This window comes from Pelophylax lessonae (assembly GCF_965119305.1).
Source record: "Pelophylax lessonae genome assembly, chromosome: 4".
In the NCBI taxonomy this organism is placed as follows: domain Eukaryota; kingdom Metazoa; phylum Chordata; class Amphibia; order Anura; family Ranidae; genus Pelophylax; species Pelophylax lessonae.
In genome coordinates this window covers 611,301,911-611,319,373 of record NC_138771.1, presented here as the reverse complement: position 1 = coordinate 611,319,373, position 17,463 = coordinate 611,301,911, and the positions used below count along the sequence as shown (strand labels likewise).

Here is a 17,463-nt window from a genome sequence, read left to right as displayed (position 1 = left end):
AGAACATATCAGAAATCAGCACAGGAATAATGCGTAGTATTACTCATCATTAACCGCCCAAACAACCACCCACTGAATTTAATGATGGGTATACACGACACTATCCACGTATACCAAAATAGGATTTTAACTGCAGTGCTGAAATCAGAAAATCACCACAGCTGCTATCAGCAAAGGTATCCATATATGCTGAGCGCAAACACTGTTTGTGTCAGAATATATAAAATCAATGCGTGGTAGCCGACGAGTACCTGCAAGAGAAACAGGTCACAAAAGAATGAAAAAACAAAGTACATTAAAAAAAGCACATTAGGAAGAGTAGAAGGACATATAAAATGACTGACAACAACAGTTTTTGGATTCTCATCATTAACCGCCCAAACAACCACCCACTGAATTTAATGATGGGTATACACGGCACTATCCACGTATACCAAAATAGAATTTTAACTGCAGTGCTGAAATCAGAAAATCACCACAGCTGCTATCAGTAAAGGTATCCATATATGCTGAGCGCAAACACTGTTTGTGTCAGAATATATAAAATCAATGCGTGGTAGCCGACGAGTACCTGCAAGAGAAACAGGTCACAAAAGAATGAAAAAACAAACAAAGGACAATAAAAAAAAAGTACAGTAGGAAGAGTAGAAGGACATATAAAATTACTGACACAACAACAGTTTTTGGATCCTTTTATTTTTCTTTCTAACTGTTTCTTGATTTGGGAGGGACTGCGATCTTCTGCGATCTTCTCTTCCAGCTTGGGTCTCTCAAAATGTCGATGGACATCCAACATCCTTCGAGACCCTGTGTTTGTGTGCCCTACACTGTGTCGTGCTGTACCCTACGCTAATACTCCACTAGTGTATGGTAGCGATGGAAACATTCCCCGATGCAGAGACCAGGTTGGTCAGGACATTTGGGACAATAATAGCGGGTGTCACGCCTAAATCCGCGCCTGCTACAGACACGACATCTTCTTTGGGGCCATCTTTGGGTAGGGGTACTCGGGAGGACATGTGAAAAATGCCTCTCATGCAGCCGGCTCACTGCATCTGGAAGGGGAAGTTGGGCAGGCATGCCTCCTGGGTACAGGTAGGCAAGGATGATCTCTTCCTGGAATTCCCGGAAAGATCCAGTTCGTCCTGACGCCCTGTATAGGACAAAGGCGTTCAGCATCGCCAATTGAAATAAATAAACAGACACTTTTTTGTACCAGCGTCTGGCTTTACGGGCAACTAAATACGGCGCCAAAAGCTGGTCGTTAAGGTCCACCCCTCCCATATTAAGGTTATATTCCTGGACACAGAGGGGTTTCTCCATAACGCCAGTTGCCGTAGGGATTTGGACTGTCGTGTCTGGGTGAAGGGAGGACAGAACATAAACATCCCGTGTATCCTTCCACTTCACCGCAAGCAATTTGTCCGTTTTCAAGCAGGCTCTCGCCCCCCGACTAAGACGGGAATCTACAAGCCGTTGGGGGAAGCCCCAGCGATTAGGTCGCACGGTGCCACATGCGCCAATTTGTAATTCGAGCAGGTGACTAAATAGTGGCACGCTTGTGTAAAAGTTGTCCACGTACAAATGGTACCCCTTTCCGGATAAGGGTGACACCAAGTCCCAAACAATCTTACTGCTGCTCCCTATGTAGTCTGGGCAGTTGGGGGGCTCCACACAGCTATCTTTTCCCTCATAGACCCGGAAACTAACTGTATAGCCTGTGGCCCTGTCACAGAGCTTGTACAGCTTGACCCCGTACTTGGCACGCTTGCTGGGGAGGTACTGTTTCATAGCAAGGCGGCCAGTAAATTTAATCAGGGACTCGTCAACGCAGACAACTTGTTCAGGGGTAAACAAGGCTGCAAACCGCTGATTGAAGTGGTCTATGAGGGGCCGAATTTTGTGGAGCCGATCGTATGCAGGGTCTCCCCGAGGACGACAGATTTCATTGTCGCTGAAATGCATAAATCGCAGAATTTGCTCATATCTCGCCCTGGACATGGAGGCAGAGTACATGCGCATATGGTGAAGTGGGCTAGTGGACCAATATAGCCGCACTTCACTCTGTTTAGTTATGCCCATGTTGAGGGAAAGGCCCAGAAAGATCTTAAATTCGGAAACCGTTATAGGATTCCAGCCGAATCGTCTGGCAAGGTGCGAATTTGGGTTGGTGGCGATAAATTGTTGAGCATATAAATTTGATTGATCCACAATAGATCTGAAAAGATCTTCCGTGAAGAACAGCTCAAAAAAGTTCAGGGGCGTAAAACCAGCTGTCTCCACGTGGATTCCAGGTTGGGCGGTGAATGGGGGAAGTACTGGCGCTGTAGAATCAGTGGGTTGCCAATTAGGAAATGCCAGCGCATCAGGGAGGGCACTATGGGCTCTACGGGCCTGTCTTCGAATACGCGGTGGCTGCGGGCCACTACTCGTGCTAGCCACCGCACCAGCTTCAACTGCATTTAGGGGACTCGCCACGTCACCAGGTGATACTGCAGTGCTGGTTGTACTAGGTCCAGGGTGTACTAGGCCGCTGGCGCTTGCCAGGTCGCCAGAAAAATGAGCGGCACTAGTAACCACACTCTGCTCCATATGCGATTCCTGCATCTCAACAACTTCAGAATGGGGTCGGGTACGCCTGGGTCTAACAGGGACCCATCTGTCGTCGGAGCTATCTGTCAGGGAGCCGCTGCCGTCATCTGGTTCGTATACTGACCCTGATTCTGCCGGTGAGGCTTCCCCATCGCTCTCACCTGGCATGGTCATTATACTGTAAATAGCTTCATCACTGTACGAACGTTTAGACATTTTGGTAACTAAATTTACCCGTACAGTGATGCGACTCACAGGTAATAAAAGCACCTGGTTGTCGAAGGCTATTTCAAGCGCTATCAAAAAAACTGCTAATGCTAGCAGGGATCAGGCCTGACTCTGCTAACACAGCGGTTTTGTGTCTTGTGTTTTTTTGCAAGTGACAGTAATCTATTGATTACTACACTTGCCTGGGTGAAAGGGTTAAATGCAGGTGCTGGCAGGAATCAGTGCTGATCGTGCAAACACCGCGTTTTGGGAACCTTAAACTATGGGGGCGCTAGTATAGTTCTGATCAGATCAGATATTGATCTGTTCAAACACTATACTAGAAATGGAAGTGTATGTGCGTGCGTGCGTGTGTGTGTGGCAATCAAGGGGTTATTTCTAAACTATGCGCCGGGGATCTGGGGGGGTGGCGGGGACCCTAAACCTCCTTTGGGAAAGAAACTAGCTAGCTAGAGCAACCTCAAGTCACAATGACACTAATACAAAATACAGTAAAAACAGTATATTATGTGTGTATTAGTGCTAATGTGACAGAGGGTGTAGGGGTTAACGGGATGTGATCAGGGGGGGATCAGGGGTTTAAATCTTTATTGGAAGGGGCTGGCGGGTAACCTACGGATAAAAGAAACGGTGGCAAGCGCTAAACCTGGTCACAAGTCACACTTATACGGGTATATAGAAAATGCTATATACTGTATACAGTGTGTTGTGGCAGGGGGTGTAGGGGTGATCAGGGGGGGATCAGGGGATTAAATCTTTATTGGGCGGGTGGGGGGGACCCTAAACCTCCTTGGGACACAAACTTAGTCGCCTGCGCTAATTCTGATCACAATCACACTAATACAAAAATACAAAAACACAGTATATTACGTTTGTATTAGTGCTGATGTGACAGAGGGTGTAGGGGTTAACTAGCGGTGATCAGGGGGGGATCAGGTGGGATCAGGGGCTTAAATCTTTATTAGGGGGGGTGGCGGGTAATTCAAGTGGAAAAGGGGGGGTCGCAAGCGCTAGACCTGACCACAAATCACACTTATACGGGTATATAGCAAAATGCTATATACTGTATACGGTGTGTGTTATGGCAGGGGGTGTAGGGGTGATCAGGGGGGGGTCAGGGGCTTAAATCTTTATTGGGCGGGTGGCGGGGACCCTAAACCTTCTTGGGACAGAAACTTAGTCGCCTGCGCTAATTCTGATCACAATGACACTAATACAAAAATACAAAAATACTGTATATTGCGTTTGTATTAGTGCTGATGTGACAGAGGGTGTAGGGGTTAACGGCGGTGATCAGGGGGGGGTCAGCGGCGATCAGTGGGTTAAATCTTTATTAGGGGGGGGTGGGGGGTAATTTGAGTGGAAAAGGGGGGGTCGCAAGTGCTACACCTGTTCACAAATCACACTTATACAGGTATATAGGTAACTGCTATATGCTGTATATAGTATGTGTTGTGTCAGGTGCTGTAGGGGTTAATTGGGGGGCGATCGGGGGTGAAATGTGCCTATCTAACTGTGTGTGGGTGTGCTTGGTGCAATTACTCACAGTAAGATGTGCTCTCCTCTCACGCTGGATCCAAAAAGACCGTTGTGAGGGGAGGGCACATCTCCTCTAAGCCTGTGTTTACATTTCACAGGCTTAGAGTGACATTTGATTGGGTAGGACCGATCAACAGGTCCAAACCAAAAATGATTGGCCTGGACCTGATGACTGATCGGTTCTGAACCCAATCGAGTCATCGGCGGTGGCGGCGGGGCGCGGGAGCGCGCACAGGGCCGGCAAAAAGTGCTGACGTAGGCCTACGTCAGTTTGCCTGGCCGGGGCTGAGCGCCGACGTAGATCGTCGTGCGCCGGTCGGGAAGTGGTTAAGGCTAAAGGCTAAACTAGGGTTTTAAATGGAACATATATGTTGGCAACAAAACATGTGTTGATGATCCCTCATGAAAAACACCACACTATTTTTTCAAAGCAGAAGAATCATTTGATAATGATTTTCAATTTTGCAGAATGATCTGATGACTTGCTGATATTGGGTCAAACCAATATGATCTCTAATTGATTCCTGAGACATTCTTACCATTCCCATGCAGGTATCTGCCACATCTATCCAGAGAGAGTCAGCCACGATCTCACGGCCTGCTCCAGTTGTGACCACATAATAGGCCAATATGCAGAAGGATGGAATAAATTCTGGTGTTATTGGTAGCTGCAACATCACAAGAGATTGGCCGGGTTTTTTGTCTAGTCTTCCAGTTGTCAATATTCTACCATTGTTTAGTATCTGTAGGATGACAAAATAAATAACTGATCTCTTTATTCAAATTCAAAATCACAAATTGGAAATCAAATTAAAAAAAGCTTGCAGAGTGCCATCAAGACCCCTGAAACCCCACTTTTCCCATGGGGTCTTTAGCTACTAAAGTCACACTTGGTCCTCTCCTCTAGCTGCTGTCCCTCACTGTTTGTTGTGAGACTTACCATTTTAGCTTTCAACCAACAGTGAGGTGACGGCTGTAGTTGCCTGCTCTTTATCCTTTCTAATAGTTAGGCAAGGCTCTGGGCCCTTGCTCTTTATTCTTTCAGATTGTTTACCAGCTTAGAATTAAACTGGTTTGCTTAATGTATCAATATCTAACCCGCTTTATTAAAAAACATTTTTTTGTTGCATTCTGTGTCCCCATTGGCAAGATTTACCTTCACTTCCTGTTCTGCCTGACATCCATCAAAAAGACAGGAAGTTATGAATAATCTCCACAATGGAGCGCAGACTGGAGATTAGCTTTAGGTTTTGGCCAACTAGGAGTCTGACCCGAACTAAGGCTGTTCGCAGTTCATCAAAAAAGTGAACTAAAAGGTCAGATTTAACTGGGGGGCTGTCAATTGCAACAGGAGTTCAACGAGAGATGATTGTCACAATGGCAATCAGTGACTGGCGATGGATCTACATAGCTGGTTAAAATGATTGAGGTTGGATTGACATCAGGGGCAACATTTATTTATTTATTTATTTATTTATTTACTATTTAATTGCTTACTGCCCGCTATCAGTTTATTTACTGCTAGTGGGCGGCAGCTGCAAGGTAGGCGATGTACCTGTACGTCACCGCCTGCTTCCAGGTTCCACACACATTCCCCCTACTGACCCGTGCTGTGGTTTGACACAACATTAGTTTGTCAGCAGGCATCAGCCAATGATTTTGGCTGAATACCTGCTGATCCGCTGTACACAGAATTGTGATCTGGCATTTTCTTCTTTCTGAAAAAGGAGAAAATAAAAACGGCCAGATGTATGAGTAAAAGCAGCACACATTTCACTTGTTAGGCACACGATTAACCCCTTGATTGCCCCTTGATGTTAACCCTTTCCCAGCCAGTGTCCTAATACAGTGTAAAGTATTATATCTGATCACTGTATTAGCGTCATCAGTGTCAGTTAGTCAGTGTCCTTTCCAGCCAGCGCCTGTTAGTGCCAGATTGTCTGCCACACTATCCCACAGTTGCTCATCCCCACTTTTAGAAGTATAGTGTCTATAGCTGTGTAAATTGCAGTTTATATCCCGTAGTTTGTAGACACTATAACTTTGATACAAACCAATTAATATTCACTTATTGTGATTTTTTTTTTTTTACCGTGGCCATAAGGGAGAAAACATTTTGGCCTAATTTTATGAAGAAATGCGATTTTTTTTTTTTTTTTTTTTTATATATATGTTTTATAACAGAAAGTAGAAAATATTTATTTTTTCAAAATTTCTGGTCTTTTTTGTTTATAAAATAAAAAACCAGTGGTGGTCAAATACCACCACAAGAAAGCTCAATTTGTGTGAAAAAAAATTATATAAAATTTTTTGGGTACAGTGTTGCATGACCGAACATTTGCCAGTTAAAGCAGCACAGTGCTGAATAGCAAAAAAATGCCCTGATCATGAAGAGGGAAAAACATTCCAGAGGTCAAGTGGTTAATCAAGGGTTTTTTTTTTTTTTTTCGACAAGTATTTGTTTATTTACTATATCATTCTTGTTGTAATGAATAACCAAGGTGTTGTACTCCTTACTCATCCATGTAGGGGGTGAAGGCTGGATATCTTGGAGCCCCCTTCTTTTCCAGATTCTGATTATCCCCCCAGAGAACCCTACGTCCTTTAAGTCAGGGATGTAGGGATGAGGCCCTCATCCCCATCAACATGGATACAAGATGTTTTCCAAGGAGGTAGGCGGTGTGCCCCCCCCCCCCCTGCAAGTTACCCTATAAATATTGAGGGTATGTGGCTTAGTAAAAAAGAAAAGAAAATGGACAGACTTGATGGACTACTCAGTCTTTTCCTGACGTACTTTTTGTATGACTCTATGTAGTATAGTTCTGGCCAGTCATGCTGCATGTCTGCTTAGGAGTCTGAGGGTCTGGTATGGATTTTGTAGAGAAACCTATACTGTTTTTTTTTTTTTAATATTGGAGCCAATAAACATAGGTACTAGCACCAGGGCCTATCCTAACTAGGCCATGATGGAGCCTGCTCCTCCTTTCGCACCAGCTGCTAGAAGAGACATATCCTGCCGACTTCCGCCAAGTAAGGGTAGCTGCAGCATGGTGCATCGGCAGTAAACACACTGGGGTTTATTTACTAAAGCTAGAGAGGGCAAAATTTGTCACAATTCTGCAGAGAAACCAATCATCTTCTGGGATTTATTGCTAAAGCTTAATTAAACAAGCTGAGGTTAGAAGCTGATTGGTTTCTCTGCAGAATTGTGACTAAGTTTTCCCTTTCTAGCTTTAGTAAATAAACCCCACTGAGTCCAGTTGCAAATAACAAGACTTGTATCGAAGAAACTGACCAAATAAACAAAAAGCCCAGTGGGAAAGCCCCAAGCTAGAAAACACTCACAGTTCTGTGCAACTTGTAAAGCGGACCAGGCTCAGATACACCAAAAGCATCTGTCTGAGGGCAGAATGTGACCTGGCCAGTCTGAGCCCAATGGGGAAGATTCTGATGCAGGATTGGTTGTCACTAGCCCATCCCTACTCATCCAGAACCTTTCTCTACCACTAATTAATTTCCCCTGACAGGCGGGTGTACTTTCCGTACACAATCCACTCTCAAAATGCCGACAACTGCAGTGAGCCAGGGCTTTTTGTAAGTTCTGCCACCAGAGTCACATGGTACAGCAACATCCAACTGGATCACTTTCCAGTAACCCAGGAAACCATGGAGGAATAAGACCCTCCTAACTCCGTCTCCGCTGCGGTTTGAGCGCTACTTGCAGAAGAGAAGAAATATTGCACCTGACTACACTTACCCCCCCCCCCCCCCTCCACCCCCCTTGGCAGATGCTGTCCTCAGCATTGCAATACAGTAAAATGAAAACTGCAAAAGGCACGGTTGAGGAAAAACAGTGAAAACAATTTCAAACAACATAGTCAGAGAATCTTTTAGGAAGCTGCCCAAAGGGAGACAATTTACATTGTCATCACTAGAGTCACGTAGCAAGGGTTCATCTTCTGATTATGATTCTGGGGCCACAGCTGGTAGGGGGTTGCTTGCAATCCCTACACCCTCCTTACTTGAGTCCAAGTTGCCAGATCTTCCATAGCCTCGGTTTCAGAGTTCTCTTACATAGTTATATAGTTGTTATGGTTGATCAAAGACACCAGTCCATTCAGTTCAACCTGTGGTGTGTGTTTTGTGAATTTATGTCAAAATTAAATCCCCTATCCCTGTACGTTGTGATCGTTAAGATGCCTATCTAAAAGTTTTTTGAAACTAGCAACACTCCCTGCTAATATTACTGTGCGTGGAAGGGAGTTCCAAATCCTCACCGCTCTGACAGTAAAGAACCCTCTACGCTGTTTAAAGTTAAACTGCTTCTCCTCCGGGGGGCGTTCCAAGATGGCGTAGAGACCGGACGTGTAACTCCGAGACTCTTGATTCCGGCTGTTATCCTGCCTTCATTAACCGTGCAGACTGTCTGACTTTCAGAGGGATCCCTCACTCTACTCATCCTGTGACTGCGGGCGATGACTAGAGGGAGAAGTGCTGGTCTGTCGTACCGTACACCCGAATCAGTGAGTACCAGTGCTACCGTTGCTGCACCCTGCTGCAACCCTGAGTCCTCTTTGCCTGACTCCCTGATGCAGACCATTATTGGTTGCCAGACTGCCTTAACATCCAAGATAGAGACTGTGCACATGGAATTTGAGCTGATTCATAGAGACATGGATTGCTTCTGGGAATGGGTGATTGAGGTTGAGCATAGAGTGTCCTTCCTGGAAAATACTAAGTGAGACCACAATGCAGACCTCCACACCCTAAAGATTAAAGTTAAACACCTAGCAACAAGGGCTGAGGATGTAGAAAACCACAATTGGTGCAACAATTTGCCCATAATCGGACTCGGAGGGAGCTGACACCACATCCTTCACAGAAGGCCTTCTGCGATAACAACTGCGTAAGGCTCCCCGCCCCGCACGTTAATTTTAATTTTAAAGTCCCTCCATTTCCGGGACCGGGACATAGTCCTCAGAGAAACTTACACTCTGGGTGAACTCCTGTACAATAACCACAAGCTCCTCATATTCCCTGACTACTCAGTGGAAATGCAGAGACAGCTGAAATCCTTTGATAATGTCAAGTAATCATGTAAGCTGCGTGCTAGGGGACTCCTGTGGGTTAAATTTTCTTTCGGCTCCCATGTCACAGTATAGTGTTGTCTCCTGGAACACAAGGGACCTGAACTCCCCTGTTAAGAGCTCCCTAGTTTTCCAATTCTTGAAAACCTACCCTCCCCTTTTATGCATCCTACAGGAGACCCACCTCATTGGCAGGAAAAAAGCCATGGGTTGGTCAACATTATCATTCCACATATTCCACTTTCGCCCATGGAGTGAGTATTTTCATTTAAGTTTTTGAACCTTGTCTTGGACCCAGCTGCAGGTGGGTAAGACTCCTGGTCTGGATAGATCAGACTATGCAGAGGATCTTCTTCCTCGTCTGTATTCACTGTTTGTAGGGGCGCTGGACTCTGCTTATCTCCCCGACTTCATGAGTGATTCAGTGATTGTAGTAATCCCCAAACCAAGTAAAAATCCAGATCTCTGATCCTCATATCGCTCCCAAATCCTTTTTGAATGCAGATATGAAACTTCTATCTAAAATCCTTGCCAATCGACTTAATACTGTCAATACAGCATTGATCCATCCGGACCAGTCTGGTTTTATGCTTGGGAGAGGTACAGATATTAATTTTAGACATCTCCACATGCATATGGCCTTGGCTGCTCCGGACCGCCCAGGGGTTGTGGCATCCATGGATTCAATTTGGTTGAGTGGGGCTTTCTCAAGGCAGTCATGACTGGCTTTGGTCCTCGTTTTCTGTCTTGGTTGCAGCTGCTATATGCCCACACTAGAGCTAGGGTCAGGACCAATGGTACCTTGTCGGACTCCTTCGCTTTGGGCAGGGGGATGCGGCAGGGTTGCCCCTTATCTCCAGGTCTGTTTGCACTGGCCTTGGAGTCATTGACTATTTTGTTGTGGGCAGACATAGCAGTGAGGGGTATCCTGGTGGACCCCTTAGTGGAGAAGTCATCCCAGATGACACGTTGTTGTTTTTGGAAGATGCATCTTTGTCACTCCGGGCAGCCTTGGCTGTCATTGGTCGATTGGTACTTTTTCTGGAATTAGAACCAATTGGTGTTCTTCCCATTATACCCCTCAGTCCCCTGGACAGACACTGGCACCCCACTACAATAGGTAAACAAATTCACCTACCTTGGGATCAGAGTGGTGGCCCCTACGGCTAATTACCTGGTGAATAATGTATTCCCTCTCCTGTCTCAATTTTCCCCCAAGTGTATCTCCTGTGGTTCCCTGCCACTCACTCTGGTGGGCCGGGTGAACCTGCTAAAAATGGTATACCTCCCTAAATTTCTATATATTTTTTTCAGAATACCTCTGCCCTGTCCTTATCAGAATCTGGAAGCCCCCTTTAACAAGGGGACCCCCAGATCCCGTCCCTCTATGTGAATGGATATTGAGTACATCATACCCCTACCCATTCACCAAAAAAGTCTCCAAAACTAAAAACCACAGAAAACTGTTTTTGACAAGTCCTTTATTAAAAAATAAAAAATAGTGTCCCTCAATGTAAATCCATGGTCAATCACGATGCCTGCAGGACCCGAAAATGTGACACTACTGGGTGGCAAAATCGTTTTTTATTTTTTCTATTTTTCAGGTCTGGGGGGGGGGGGCGTCAATATTGATGATTGATTTACTTTGAGGGACACTATTTTTTAATAAAGGACTTATCAAAAACTGTTTTCTGTGGTTTTTACTTTTTCACACTTTTTTGGTGAATAGGTAGGGATACGATGTACTCGATATCCATTCACATAAGGGGGGGGCCGGGATCTGGGGGCCCCTTGTTAAAGGGGGCTTCTAGATTCCGACAAGCTTCCTGCCCACAGACCCCCAACAACCACAGCCCAGGGTTCTTGGGAAGATGCCCTTTGTCCCCATCAACATGGGGACAATGTGCTTTGGGGTATGGGGTGCAAAGCACCCATCCCCACCATGTTGAGGGCATATGACCTGGTATGGTTCAGGAGGTGGGGGGGCTTGCTCGCTCATCCCCCCCTCTTTCCTGACCAGCCAGGCTGCATACTCGGATAAGGGTCTGGTATGGATTTGGGGGGTGGGACCCGATGCTGTTTTTTTTTTTACATTTTGGCATGGGGTTTCCCTTAAAATCCATACCAGACCTGAAGGGCTTTTTTTTAACATTTTTCTATTGCCAGGCAATTTCCGGCATTCTTTTATTTACATTCATCTGTCAGTGGGGAAGCCCGCTGACAGATGATGTCTCATGGTTGTTAAGGTGGCTGGGTTCCCGGCCCACTGCTTAACAACCAGCTATTTATTCACACAGAATTCAGATAGGTCGATTGTTTTTTGACTAATCCGAATTCTAATCTTTCTGAAAATTTGAAATTAGTTAGACAATGAATAAACAAAACAAATGTAATGGATTTTAATGAAATGAAATGTTTCTATTTCACTCGGAGATTTGGATACATCCGAATATTCATTACTATTCCATTCGGAGATTTGGATACATCCGATCCCCGAATAACTAAAAATTTGTCCGGATTTACATTTGGACTGAAACTAATTGCACGTCTACCCTATACCTGCCCCTTTTTCTGGCCTATGATACTAAGTCTACTCACACCTTTCAGAAATGGCGTGAGGATATCCCTGGGTTTACAGAAGAGGACTGGGAAGATTGTGTCTCAACATATGTTACCTCTATGATTTCAGCTCTATAAAAAATACTATACACCCCAGCATCTAGCTAGTATCTAACCGCAGGTTGACCCTGGCTGTATGAGGTGTGCTGCCCAGACAAGCACCTTTTTCCATAAGGCGTGGTCGTGTCCCATGCTTAGACCCTTCTGGGAATCAGTGACACAAACCCTTGCCCAGTTATGCGACTTTCCTCTACGTACTGAACTGTTACTCCTCTTGTTGGGCCACATGGAGGATATGGAGGCAAGCTGCTATACTAAGCTTTTTCTCTCCTTTGCCCTTTTCTATGCAAGGAGGGAGATTCTACTCCGTTGGAAATCTCCTACGCCCCCAATGGTGGCTATGTGGCGAAAAACCATTAACTCAGTTCTCCCCCTCTACAAAAATTACATATGAGAGCAGGAACTGTCCCCGGAAGTTTGACAAGGTGTGGTCCACCTGGATAGATGCATTTGGACAGAACGACTTAGATGGAATTTGAGAGTCTGAGGCTTATATTCCCCCCCCCCCCCCCGCTTCCTCCCCTTCTCCCTCTCCTCTGGGTCCTGCCCTCTCCCCCCACTGCCCACTCTCGTAGTCCCTCCTTTTCCTTATTCTCCCACTGTAGGTATTACATCTCCTTCAAATGAGTGGTTATATATTCTCAATTGTATGTATCCTATTGGGTAAATGTGGTATGGTTCTGTTCTAATTACTGACTCTTTGATTTGTTAGAGACATTTGAACGGATGGACTTGTATTTCTCCTTGGTGAATATATAATATGACACCGTTAAAACTCTTCTCTGTATTCTGTACATGATTGCTTACACTAATATGAGCTGTATTGTTTTTTTAGAAAACCTTTAATAAAATGATTTCTGTTAAACTGCTTCTCCTCCAGTTCAATGAGTGGCCCTGTGTCTTTTTAAACTCTCTTCCGCTGAAACGTTTTTTTCCTATGCTGGGGACACCAGTAAGGTATTTGTATATTGCTATCATATCCCCTCTCAAGCCTCTCTTCTCCATTAAAAATAAGTTTAGTGCTTGAAGTCTTTACCCATAACTGTCCTCCAGTCTCTTTATTAGCTTTGTTGCCCTTCTCTGGACTCTCTCCAATTTTAGCACATCCATCTTGAGGACTATTGCCCAGAACTGGATGGCATACTCAAGACTCAGAGAGTGGCAGAATTATAGTTTTTTCCCTGGAGTAGATCCCCTTTTTAATGCATGCTAATTTTCTGCAGACTTTGCTTGCACCAGCTTAGAATTGCATGCCATTGCTAAGCCTGTCATCTACTAGAACCCCCAGCTCTTTCTCCATCCTGAGAAGAGGCTCTCCCCCCTGGCGAGTAACTTGCATTTGTGTTTTTAGCACTCAAATACATTACTTTACATTTTTCAACATTAAAACTCATTTGCCATGTAGTTGCCCAATTCATTATTTTATTGAGGTCCTCCTTTAAGGTTTCCACATAATATTGTGAAGTGTTTAGTGCCTGCTTAGCTTTTTTTTTTTTGTCATTAAAAACTTAGATTGAGCTATTTAGCTCATCCTCTGTCATTTCTATATAGATTAAACAGAATTGGTCCCAGGACAGATCCTTAGGGGGACTCTACTTACCACCCCAGTGCTCACTATTTATCATCACCCTTTGGACACGGCCCTGTAACCAGTTTTCTATCCAGGCACATACCCTATGTTCCGTGCCAACAGACCTCAGTTTGTGAACATTTATGGGGGACTGTATCAAATGCTTTTGCAAAATCCAGATATACCACGTCTGCAGGCTTACCTTTATCTACATGGCAGCTCACTTCCTCAAAGAATGTTAACAGATTGGTCTGGCAAGAATGATTCTTCATGAATCCATGCTGATTACTGCTAATAATACTGTTTTCCTCAGCAAATTCTTGGATATAGTTCCTTGTTATCCCCTCTTATAATTCAAAACTATTGATGTTAGACTGACTGGCCTGTAGTTTCCAGGTATATGCCTCTGCCCCTTCTTAAATATTGGTACCACGTTGGCTTTTTCCAAACACTTGGTACCATTCCAGTCAGTAAGCTGTCTATAAAAATTAGGAACAACGGTCTAGCTATCACCTGACTGAGTTTCTTAAGGACTCTTGGGTGTATATCATCTGGTCCTGGTGATTTATTTATATTAACTTTTTCAAGTCTATTTCTGACACTGGCTTCTGTTAGTCATGAGGGTTCATTCCTTGATGCATTATTAACATTGCAGTCTTGGTTACTATATCTCCCCTTTTCCCTTGTGAAAACGGAGAAGAATACATTTAAAATCTTTGCCTTCTCCTTGTTTTTTGTAACAAAATTCCCCTGATTACCCTTTATGGGGCCAATATGCTCTGGATTCACTTTCTTACTGTTATTTTTTTTTAAAAGTTCACTTTCCTCTGCTATGTGCCTTTCGTAGTCTATTTTAGCTGCCCTGATTGTGCTCTTACTCTTCTTATTGCTTTTCTTGTATTGTTGGGATGCTGACAATAACCCTTCAGCCTTATATTTTCTGAAAGTTTTTGTTCTTTTATATGCATTTTTACATTATAATTTAGCCACCCAGGTTTAATTTTATCTCTTTTATATTTGATACCCATTGGAATGCACTGGCCAATACCTTTGTTTTAATATGTTTATAAAGCACTCCCATTTTTCTCAGTGTTCAATGTTCCTAGGATCTTATCCCATTTGATATCATGTAGCATATAGTGCAGTTTATGGAAGTTCGCTCTTTTAAAATTCAGTGTACCTGTGTTACCCTTGTGTTTCCTTTTCCTGTGATTTATACTAAATGTAATTACCTTGTGATTGCTGTTTCCTAAGCTTCCCCCTATTTCCACATCCGCAATCAGTTCTGTGTTGTTTGTAATAAGTAGGTCTAGATATGTATTATGCACATTCATTATGTGCATTCACCAACTGGCCCATGAAATTGTCCTGCAAGATATTCAAGAAATGGCGAGCCTTAGATGAATGAGTGGTTCCTTCCACCCAGTCGATATCTGGATAATTGAAATCCCCCATTATAATAACATTGCCCTGCCTTGCTTCCGAGCCGGTTGAGGCTGCGGGCTCAAGCAAGAGAGAAGCAGAAGCAGTAATCATTCAGTGGGGGCCTCTTGCATAGGTGGAAGATTCACAATTCAAATGCCTCCCAGTCACCAGCCGGTTTGTTAGGGCAGTCCCCACTCAGTACGCAGGGCTCAGCATTTTACAGTAAAGATGCCTCTAAGCAGGATTGGGCCCCTAGGAGACCATGTCATACACTTGTGTAGGTGGGAAAAGCTGCCCCTCCACCTGATAACGGGTATGCTCCCACTTGAGCTCCAATTTACGGTGCTCTTTGTGTTTTTCACTAACATCCGGTTTAACTGCTTGACATGATCCTCAAAGGTCTTGGGGAAGATGATAATATCGTCCAGGTAGACCAACATGGTCTTGAATTAGAAGTCTCCTCGGCATCTCTCCATTAGGCATTGGAAGGTGTGAGGAACGTCACTTAGGCTGAAGGACATGTGATTAAAGTCAAATAGTCTCAAGGGTGTGATAAAGGCAACCTTTTCTCAGTCTTGGTGCCTAACAGAGACTTGCCAGTAGCCACAAGCCAGGTTGAGGGTGGAAATGAACTAGGCTTGTCTAAGTTCCATTAATAACTCTTTACCCAAAGCAGTGGATAGGCGTCCCACTGAGTACAGGCATTTAAGGTTGCTTTAATCCACACAAAACCGCAGACTTTTGTCTTTCTTTCACACCAGGAGTACAGGGGGGGAGCAGCCCAGGGACTACGACTTTCCTGTATCGCCCCGCTTTGTAACACGTTGCGGAGTAGATCCTTGACCTCCTGACACAGAGCTGGGGGAATGTGGTGGTACCGTTCTCTAATGGGTGGTGCATCCCCTGAGTGAATCGGATTGTTAATGGCTTTGGTCTACCCGTAGTCTTTTGGGCTGGCGGCAAATACTAGTAAGTGCTTCTCCAGTAATTGATGAAGTAGTCTTTGTTGTGGAGGTTTACTGGGCCATAGGTCACCAATACCCAGACCCGCTCCACCTCCTGGCCCCCCATTTGAATCGGCCTTCTACCAGGATAGGTAGGTTATTGGCCAATTTGAGAAACATCCAGCAGGGGTCCAGTTGTTCCCATGCTCTGAACCGCTGGGTATAGAAGTCATACTCTATGACAGTGGCCTCCTGAACTGGTGTCAATCAGCCATGGGACCTCCTGGTCATTGACAAGGGCCTTTACCGCTGGGCTTGGCACGACTATGGACTTTGGTTCGCTGGAACCTTGAGTTTCCGTTCCCGGGGGTCGTCCCTCTGACCTGGGAGCCACTAGTTTAACGGCAGCATGCGTGCAATTTTGAATTCAGGCTGCCTACAGTTCTTGGATATATGTCCATAGGGGCCGCACCGCCAGCACTTTCGTTCCTCCTCGGGGTTCCTCCGTAACAGATTTTTGCCCTTTTAGGTTTGGGGCGAATCCTGTTTAAATGTTATGATGTAACTTCCTCCTCCTGTCTGGACTTGCTCCATCTCCTTTTGGCCCTGCAGTGAGACATGCTGACCAGACTCCAGAGGGGGACTGCCAGGAGGACACTAATGTAAGGGGGAGTGGGCGTGGTGTATGCAGCCAGGGAGTAAGTGTATGGGGGTATAAGACTGCCACTGGCAGCCTTCTATGCTGGAACTTGTAGTGCTCTAAACTGTGGGGGTACTGAGGAATTCTCTGTCCCCCACAGTGGGCATTGCAAATCCCAGCATAATTGGCTCTCATTCTTCAGTCCCCCACAGTCTTGGGCACTACAAGTCTCAGCATAGCAGGCCGTCATATCTTACATAGTTACATAGTATGTGAGGTTGAATAAAGACAATAGTCCATCCAGTTCATCCTGTGTAGGTGTGTGTGGCCGTAATCCTCTCACATACCCCTGAATGTTCTGATCCTTGAGATGTACATCTGAGAGTCTTTTGAAAACCACCATACTTCCCGCAGAAACCACCTCTTGTGGTAGAGAATTCCACAATCTTGTAGCCCTAGCAGTAAAGACCCCCCCCCCCCCCACGTTGCCTGAGGTTAAAACGCTTCTCCTCTAATCGCATTGTATGCCCTCGAGTCCTCATGCAATCCCTTCGACTAAATAGCTGTTTTTCTATGCCGAGATCACCATTGAGATATTTATAAATTGCTATCATGTCCCCTCTCAGGCGTCTCTTCTCCAGGGAGAATAAATCAAGCGATTGCAGATGCTCTTCATAATTAAGGTCCTCCAATCCCCTAATTAGTTTGGTTGCCCTTCTCTGGACTCTCTCCAGCTCCAACACATCCCTCCTGAGGACT

General features: G+C 45.0%; 2 protein-coding genes across 2 annotated transcripts in view; both read right to left on the bottom strand.

Annotated features, from left to right (window-relative positions):
• LOC309553574 (A.superbus venom factor 1-like) overlaps window positions 1–17,463 on the bottom strand; it is a 1,719,715-nt gene that overhangs the window by 1,206,666 nt on the left and 495,586 nt on the right. The gene's annotated exons all lie outside the window — the stretch shown is intronic.
• Window positions 1–17,463, bottom strand: part of LOC309553584 (A.superbus venom factor 2-like) — a 453,522-nt gene that overhangs the window by 199,701 nt on the left and 236,358 nt on the right. Inside the window, exon 13 of the mRNA XM_082254860.1 lies at window positions 4,899–5,102. Coding sequence (XP_082110986.1) covers window positions 4,899–5,102 — 204 coding nt within the window. The remainder of the gene's footprint in view (window positions 1–4,898; window positions 5,103–17,463) is intronic.